The sequence below is a fragment of the Microplitis mediator genome, chromosome 7, assembly GCF_029852145.1.
Source record: "Microplitis mediator isolate UGA2020A chromosome 7, iyMicMedi2.1, whole genome shotgun sequence".
NCBI lineage: Eukaryota > Metazoa > Arthropoda > Insecta > Hymenoptera > Braconidae > Microplitis > Microplitis mediator.
Window position 1 is genome coordinate 12,539,478 of NC_079975.1, and position 9,601 is coordinate 12,549,078.

Sequence of the window (9,601 nt, forward strand, 5' to 3'; positions counted from 1 at the left end):
GCAACCCATAATCCCAACTCTCCCCTAAGACCCCGTATGAAACTATCTCGAGCTCCTTCTTGTGTACTAGCTAATAACCCGGTTCGTATTTCACCCGAATGTTTATCAATAATTACTTCTGACGTTCCTTGAACGATTTCGTTGATTCTAGTAACGTAATCTACGATAGTTTCACCATCCTTTTGACAAATATTAGACAGTAATGATTGCCATTGAGATAGAGTTCTACTCGGCGCTAGAGCTCTTTTAAGATTTCCCAAAACCCCTTCAAATGTTAATCCCGATTGATTTGAAATATATTTGCTGGCTTTACCCGAGATACGAGATTTTATCAACTGAGTTAAATACAATTTACCAGATGGATGTATTAGATTCACGGTTTGCTTACAAAGTTCGATAAAATTATTGACCGGCATATTTTCTCCATTGAATACGGGTATAAGGTTTATAGCGTCTTTGATACTCAAAAATTGAGAATTATCTGTATGAATTAAATTATTAGTAGCATAATTATGTTCATTGTTTCCGTTACGCGTAAATGTTGTTTCGATTGTTACGCGATTTGGGTCATGAACAGGGGTTGCCACGTTGTTAGGGATTGTAGAAGAGGAGGTAGAAGAAAAATCGTCATTATTAGTGTTCAGAATGTCGATAGAACCAATCACCACGTCAGTGCTCGCGTCCAAAATACGTTCGTCTGGAGTCACTAAATTAGACATTTTCGCCTCAAATTATATTAATGTTTCTATAGTCTAGATTCTATCTGATTACTATGTTTAATATATTAAGGAAATCCTATATCAAATTACAGTTGAACTTTAAATTATAATTATAAAGTTTATGGAATTGTGAACAATACGAAATAGTATAATGTGTACTTATTTCGACGCAAACTTATCTCTAATAGCAATTTTCAAACTATCAAAATCTTAACAATCACTGAATTTCATATGTAAATAGTTACAGGATTTCCTTAAAAATGACTTTAGTTTTGATATAAAATAATACTTCCTAAAACGACTTACAGATTGCAGAATTTATACAAATAAAATACCTTAAAAATAATCACTTTTCACTTTTCACTCGCGAAATTGCCCTTTTTAATATCGCACTACACAATTTCACTTCACTAATATCTTCTGTCAGCCCGAAGTTTCCTCGTAGATGACCCCTTGCAGTTGGATTGACCCTCTGGAAGCAGGAGATCGCCGATGAATTTACTGGAACGCCGGGAGAGATGCAGAACATACGCTCGATGGTGCTTTTGAATTTCAAAACGTTGATGGACCAATCAGGTTTTTGCAGAATGCTGTTGATATTACAGATTCGCGTTGATCCCAGTTGGTGTGACAATCCCACCGCTGTCACCAGTTGTTATGTCCTGGGAGGTTACTAGGATCGGAGCTGACGCCACCTCCTGGACAGTGGGCAGTTCGTTGTCACGCGGGACCAATTTTGAATTTGAAAACAGTGATAAATTTATTGTTGACTATGATGATGATGATAATTATGATTATTATTTAATATGAAATAATGAAATTATGGATAAGGATAGATGTAATTGATAAAATAACTTTTATCTGAAGACTGAGTTTTATTATAAAGTGTAGATTAGATTTGATCAGTAATAACAGTTGTGCTCGTCAATAGTTCTCGGAGAGAAGTGAAGTTACATCAGACGGCAGAGAGATCTCTGACCTCTACTCTCCAACTTCTCCCCACTACTCTCATGTTCACACTCAGGCTCATACAATATACATATATATATATATATACATACATACATACATACATACACATATATACACATATATATATATATATATATATATATATATATATACATATATATACATATATATATATATATATATATATATATATATACATATATATACACATATACATACATACATACACACATACACATATATATATATATATATATCCATGTTCTTTACCAAATATACTTATACTTTTTACTAATACTAATTCGAGACATAAACTTACATATTTACGTTCTTTACTTTACCCATTCTATGACTTTACTTATTACTTATATTATTTATATTCTATTTTCCTGTATTTGGATACAATCTTTCAGTTAAATATTCTAGACTATCAGAGGTGTATTCTTTTATAATTATTCTATATTTAATTAATTGATACGATTGACATTATCATTTATCGTGAAACATCATTATAGTTATTCTAATGTTATATTTCTATATTTCTATTAATTTATTTATTATACGAGTCACTCTTTATTTAATATGTATATATGTTAACAATAATAATTGAGTTCTTGTGATATGGTTTTCATTTATAAGTAACATTTATTTATCAAATATATCTTTTTCTTATTTGTTTATAGAGTATGCATTTGTTTATAACCATATTTACTGTTAACTATAGAACAAGGGCCTATTCATGATTTTTATGCGTGTGTTTTGTTTAGGTTTTAAGTATCGGGTGACAGGAAACGTTCCAAGACCACTCAAACTGTATTTATATTTCTCTGAATACAAAATAAAGATTTATTTATCTATTTATTTAAAGTTTCTTATAATAAAAATATATAATTTAATAAGTATGTGCCACGACGATTTATTATTCAAATTATTGATTAAATATTGATAAGACGCAATAAGTGTTGTGAGATGTTAATATATAATTTCAAATGAAATTTAAATGCGCGCCTATTTATGGATCTCAAGTTCACTAATTAATTAACAGGTGGAGGCACCTGAGGCCACTGAGGACATAACACTTCAACAGTTAACATCAAGTCAAGTTAAACTTTGCGTTAACTATTTCATTTGTAACTGTTATCCGCAAACTGCGTTCAATTCGCTCTTAAAGTTAACGTGAATATATTGCCGGAATTCAACCATAAGTTTAGGTGGAAAAGTTGTATAGTAACTACAAATGTGAAGTTGCGGATGAATTATTGTTAGAAGTTGGCATTATTTTATTTTCTATACTTTGAATAGCAACTGTTAAAGTGAAGTTACATGTATTTTTACTCATTATTTAAGACATAAGGTATTTTATAAAAATAACGTCAAGTTGACATTTGCTACTAACCTAAAAAAAACTGCAGCTGAAATACTGTAAAGTTCAAAATTTGCAATAAATTATTTAAAAAACAAAAAAATATACATTGTGTTTTGAAATTTGTTCTATGTAGATTTGTACATAATTAAAATTAATTTATTATTAAATTAATAAATTAAAAAATTTATTATTTTTAAATCCAAGAATTGATTATTTATAAATAGTAATTTTTATAATGTGCTCATCAGGGTTGTAGTTGATTGATTCAAAAAATTATGTTAATTTATGACATGCATGTAAATTAATCGCTATGTAGCAAAAAGAGTAGAAAAAACAATGAACTATCAACAAACAACAATTTAATGTAATCGTAAGTAAGTATTCAATTATTTTCTTAGTAATTATGACAATATGAAAAATTGAGTATACATATATTAAAAGTATAATATTTTATTTTTTTAGTATCATACAATTGTCAACATAATCATTACATATTGTATGACGTGAAGACCTGTGATTTTCCTCCATCGAGGTAGTATTTTTTTATCTTAAGTAATATTAATATCCCTATAGTTTTATTAGTTAATCTTTTTTTATTTTTAGCTGTGATGCTTAAGAGTTACTCAAATTATTCCTTGGCTGTTCACGTAATAAATTTTCGAAAAGCACTTACGGCAGCGTGTGCTCGAGTAAATAAAAGTGCAGATAGCTCGGGTGAAGAAACGGTGGATCAAGACGGTAAAGAAAATGGAAGTCAGTCGAGAAGTGAAAAGAAAAACGGGAAGAAGAAAGGCAAAAGAATTACTTTAAAAAATGTTCATTTATATTCCAAAAGTGCTGATCAGCCTGTGATTGATCCATCTGTCACTGAGTGATAATAATTTTTATTTCTTATTGTTTATCATGAAACTTAATTGTATCGTTTTCTTTTTATAATATCACTAGTTATTTATTGTTTATTATCGTTGTGTAGGTTTGAAAACCATAAGTAATTGACGTACTGTAAGTTGGTTAATGTGCTCTAATTTATCAATAAAAGAAAATTTAAAATTATAATTTTTTTATATAATTTAAAAATATTTGAGAAATTTACATCTTCGAGTCTCGTTTCAACAGTACCGCCATCTACCGCCTACTTTTTTGTGGTTGGTAAGATAGGGAATTTTTTTACCAGTCTACATTACCGATGTACGGTTTTTTGGTAAGTAACCGAAAATTTCTTTTGGCTTGTGACATAAACGAAAGTTTCTCTGAAGTTTGTGTTAACTCTTTAGCATCAACTCTTACACGCAACTTAGTGTCCGATTCCGGCAATAGATTTACGCAAAGTTTCTCTTCTAACTTGACGTTAACTTTCGATCAGGTGTGCTATCTGGGTATACTTCTGAAATTTTTACTTTTGACGGTGTGCCTGCAAGCCGTTCAATTATCCCTCGTTGTCCAGTTACCGTAGGCAGCCACCAGGTTCTAGTTATTTCCCGAGCATGATGTTGTAATAATAACCAAATCCCGGTTACAAAGGTTTGCTTTGAAAGTTATGTAATATTTTATTTAAAAAATGCCACATATCGGCTAATTTCAGGAATTAGAATTTAAAATTATAAAAATAAAAAAATACACGTGTAGATTTCGAAAAATAATAATTAAGTGGAGCAAACTTTTAATTTTTATATTAATCTATAATCAAAAAATACATGATTGAAATGTTAGTTTTTGAATTATGACTAATATATTTATATTTTTTTATTTTTTAAAAATTACTCGTTTAAATCACAGAAAAATAAACACGAGTATTTTTTTCAATTTAAAAAAAACATTTTTTTTCAAAAGTTAGAGAATTTTTAAATTAAAAAATGTCTGATGTCGGCTAACTTCAGGAATTAGAATCGATAATCGAAAAAATAAAAAAATACTCGTGTAGATTTTTAGAAATGGTAAGTAAACAGAGCAAGCTTTTGATTTTCGTATCACTTTAGAACCTAGAAATAAATGATTTAAATTTTAATTTTTGAATTATGACGCAGATAATTATTTTTTTACTAAACTAAAAAAATAAAAGTCTTAATTTTGTAAGAATAAACACGAGTATTTGTTTTAAATCCGAAAAAAATTTTTTTTCTTAAAGTTAAGGAATTTTTAATTTTCAAAATGTCGGATGTCGGCTAACTTCAGGGTCATCCCTGAAAAACATGTTTAATAAATTAATAAAATATATATCACTGGTTACAGCTGTAAGATTCACATGCCACAATAGTATTTGTTGCTATTTAAGTGAGATTATTTGAAGAAAAAAAAATAAAAAGTTTGGAAAATCCAAAAGTGCACGCCTCATAACGCTTATTTAATTTTAAAGTCAAAATAACTTGTATTCCTAAATTATAGATTAAATAAAAAAAAAAATTTTTGCTACTATCACGCTACTTTTTATGACAACTTTTGACGTCAAAAAAATAGAAAGAAAGTAAAAAAGAGTTGTGCAAAAAAAAAGCCGCCTGGACGCAGCACCGGTAAAAGGCTCATAACAGAATATATCTATATATATGAGGTTTGCAAAAATATCCGTCAGAAGTAGCATCAGTGGAAAAAAATATACACGGGATTTTGTATACAAAAATGCTATCAGTCATCACTTTTAATTTAATATTAAAAAAATGATAGAAACTACGATAGTGAATATCGAAAGGGTTCATCTTGAAAAAATTCTTAACAAAATAAAAAAAAACCGCTCTCGATACGATAATTTTTTCGGCAGTTATTCTGACTACATCTCAATAGAATTAATACATACAGACATCCGGACGTCCAAGTAAAATTTTTTTCAAACTCGTTTTTTCTTTAAAGTAGCAGAACCAATGTTCTTTAAAAAACATAAAATAAGTTTTCTCAAGTCTTTTCTTGATATACGTGTACTCATATTATCCTATCGATGAAATATCAACGTAATAGAGTCATCTTAAGGCCAGAAAATTGCTTGACCTTGACGTGTTGAGAGTAGAGCACTACCCCAACGCTTCGCTTATGAGGCGTGCAAAAATATAAAACGAACTATTTTTTTTATTAAGTCTACAGAGTCATTAATATTCATCACAATATTTTGTATAAACTTTATAAAGCATGAACTAATTTTTTATAATTTTTATTCAGTCCGTCATCTTTTTTTGTAGGAATTTTCAGATACAAGTATACTATTATTGTTTTCATTTTCCCTACAAGCAAAACTACCCCGATAAAAATTATTGCTTATGAATGTATTATTCATGATCAATACCATGTATGATCCCGTGGTTTTTAATTTTTTAAAGAATTATATAAAAGTTTTGAATATTAAAGTAACGGCATCTAACAGATATAACAAAAGTGAAGAACTCTTTACTACTATCGGTATTGAAAATCACGGAACGATTAACCATCGCTCTGAAATGCTACAGACACACACGATATTATGGTAGTGTTTTCATAGAAAAAAATGACATGCAATAAAAAAAGAAACCAGCGACACAAACTTGTCCCAACCCCAACCTCCCTATTGTAGTAACCTTGCTATTCTGGTAATCTTGAAAGAATTCATACACGGTACGCAACGGTACGTTGTATAGTTTATTTCAACGATTGTGCCGGTCATCGTTAGTCAATACATAAACATGGCAGTCGCTACAGGGTCCAAAGATGTTAATACATTTTTAAGTCAAAGACAAAATGTCACAGATAAAGAATTAGCCGCTGATTGGGCTCAATTAGAAGAGCTTTATAATAAAAAGTAAGTAACTTATGCATTACATGAAATAACAATATTATTCAAGTTAAATAACCAGTAAACAATATGACGGGTAATTTTTAGGCTTTGGCACCAGCTTACTTTAAAATTAGAGACTTTTGTAAAGCATCCAGCACTCCAAAAAGGCGACAGTCTTGTACAATTGTATAAAAATTTCTTATCAACATTCGAAAATAAGTAAGAATTTTACAGTTAATTTAATTGTTATGAAAAATACCATGACCTTTAAAAACAAAACTATATAAAATATAATAATTTATTTTCAGAATAAATGCTTTATCTTTTGTGGAGATATTAGCCCATGTTATTGAACAATTTACAAATAAAGAAGAAGCTGTTGAATTTTTAGAAAAAACTGAGCCCAAAGTAACCAATAATAATGAAGCAATTGCATTATGTAAAGTATTACAAGGACAAATTCTTTTGGATAAACTTCATGATGAAGACAAAACTAAAAAAATAATCGATGATGTTGAGACAATGCTTGATAACGCTGATGGTATTACTACAGTTCATGGAAGATTTTATCTTTTAGCTAGCAGATTATATCGATTGCAAGGAAAACATGCTGAATATTACCGCACAGCATTAAGGTATAGTCCAGTCAAATAAGAATTTCAGATACGTGTTGAGGTGGACAAATTTGAAACGTTTTGAAATTTTGTGGAATTGTTCCAAACTATAAATAACGCGAAAAAGAATTGATATCGGAAAATAATCCTGTGCGACTATTTTGTATAAACAACGAACGATTTTTTTGCCGCGACCGCGTAAACAAACAGCTTCAAAATGAAAACTACTTATTGAATTAGATAGTTCAAACTCTTATTTTGAAAGGAAAGAACCATAGAAACTGTGTACCGAATCTCCAATTAAAAGATTTAAAACTTTTCGTCAAATTTTTAAAGTCTAAATCGCAAATTGATAAACAATAGATCACATCTTTAATAATTATTCATATTTTTGTATGTTTATGCACATATTTTTGAAGGAATAAGGAGCTTCTTGTGAGCTCTGGCTGAGCTCGATATCTCAATTTGTGAAAAAGTTATTGTAAAAAAAAGCTTTTTGACGCTACGATTTTTTCCCTAGGAGTTACAAATTCGTAAAAAAAAAGTTTTTTTGCAATGAATTTTGTGCAAATTGAGTTATCGATTTCAGCCAATGCTTCAAAGAAGCGTCTTTTTATTCCCTCGAAAATATGCGCATAACCATATAAACATTTTAATAATTGTTATAGATATGATCTATTGTTTATCAATTTGTGATTTCGAATTAAAAAATGTATTACTTAAAAAGTTTTCAATATTTTGATTTGAAATTTGGTTCACAGTTTCTATGATTCTCCCCTTTCAAAGTAAGAGTTTGGGCGATCTAATTCGATGAATAGTTTTCATTTTAGAGCTGTTTGTTTACGCGGTCGTTGTGAAAAAATCGTTTTTTGTTTACAAAAAATAGTCGCACAGGGTCTTTTTCCAATAGCAATTCTTTTCCGCGTTATTTATATTGTTTAGAAAACCTTCACAAAATTTCAAAACATTCTAAATTTGCCCAACTCACTATTCCTTTAAGGTTCTTGAACTAGTATGGGACAATATATTTTAAAAATAAAACCAGTGTTGAATAGAATAAGATTTTACCATAAAAAATATTTTTTATTTAGATATCTGGGCTGTATTGATTTAAGTACTTTGTCTAAACAAGAACAAGAGCAGCACGCATTTTTCTTAGGTTTAGCTGCTCTTCTAGGAGATGGAGTTTATAATATCGGTGAATTATTAGCTCATCCAGTGTTACAATCACTCAAGGGTACACCAAACTCTTGGCTTATTGATCTTCTTCAAGCATTTAATGCTGGTGACATTGCGGCATTAGAAAAATTAAAGTCACAATGGGCTAAAGTAGCTGATTTAGCAGCACAAGAATTAAAACTAAGGCAAAAAATATCACTTCTTTGTCTCATGGAAATGACATTCAAAAGACAGGCCAATAATCGGTAACTATCAACATATTTACTAATATAATTGGTCATGATTAAAATTGTATTGTAATAATAGTAATTATAATAATGTATTTGTTTTTGTTTGTTTTTTTTAATTTACAGCCAACTTACATTTGCTGAAATTTCACAAGAGACTCGATTACCAATCAATGAAGTTGAATTATTAGTTATGAAAGCACTTGCTCAAGGTCTTGTTCGTGGTGCTATTGATCAGGTAGCAGGCACTGTCAATATGACTTGGGTTCAACCGCGTGTGCTAGATCGTACTCAAATTGCTAGTATGGTTCAACAACTCGATCATTGGTGTAAAGACGTAAATACAATGGAAAATCTACTTGAATCCCGTGCAACAGAAATCTTAACTCTTTAATAAAAATATATAATTTTGAATATTAATAAATGCAGTTCATTCATTGTGAAAATTTTTTTTCTTCATCGAATAATTTTTTATACTAACATCTTAAATTACTCGAACATAAAACTCATGTCAAAACTTAATTTAATATTAACAGATCATGAAGCAAAAATGTTTTATGGCCAATTTTTATGTATTGAAAATTTTTCTCATAATAAAATGTTAAAAAAATAATTTATTTCTTCTTTTAATTTTAATTATTGAAATAACTATTCATATAAATAATTTTATTTTTATAAAAATTTATTTATCAACAGTTTTGTATTCTGAATCAAAACAAAAATATATCGTACTATATTTATAAATGCTTTGTGTCTAAGGTTTTTAAAAAAAAAACATTCATAAAGCAAGC

General features: G+C 29.1%; 1 protein-coding gene and 1 long non-coding RNA gene across 2 annotated transcripts; both read left to right on the forward strand.

Annotated features, from left to right (window-relative positions):
• The first annotated feature begins 2,919 nt into the window (after positions 1 to 2,919).
• Positions 2,920 to 4,101, forward strand: LOC130671164 (uncharacterized). Its single transcript, XR_008990480.1, has 3 exons — positions 2,920 to 3,431; positions 3,520 to 3,589; positions 3,661 to 4,101. It is a non-coding gene; the product is annotated as an uncharacterized LOC130671164 (long non-coding RNA).
• Positions 4,102 to 6,582: 2,481 nt separating this feature from the next.
• Positions 6,583 to 9,423, forward strand: LOC130671665 (26S proteasome non-ATPase regulatory subunit 13). Its single transcript, XM_057475711.1, has 5 exons — positions 6,583 to 6,814; positions 6,896 to 7,009; positions 7,099 to 7,425; positions 8,496 to 8,828; positions 8,937 to 9,423. Exons 1-5 carry the CDS (start codon positions 6,699 to 6,701, stop codon positions 9,202 to 9,204), a joined length of 1,158 nt encoding a protein of 385 aa, XP_057331694.1. The 5' UTR covers positions 6,583 to 6,698; the 3' UTR covers positions 9,205 to 9,423.
• Positions 9,424 to 9,601: the final 178 nt, after the last annotated feature.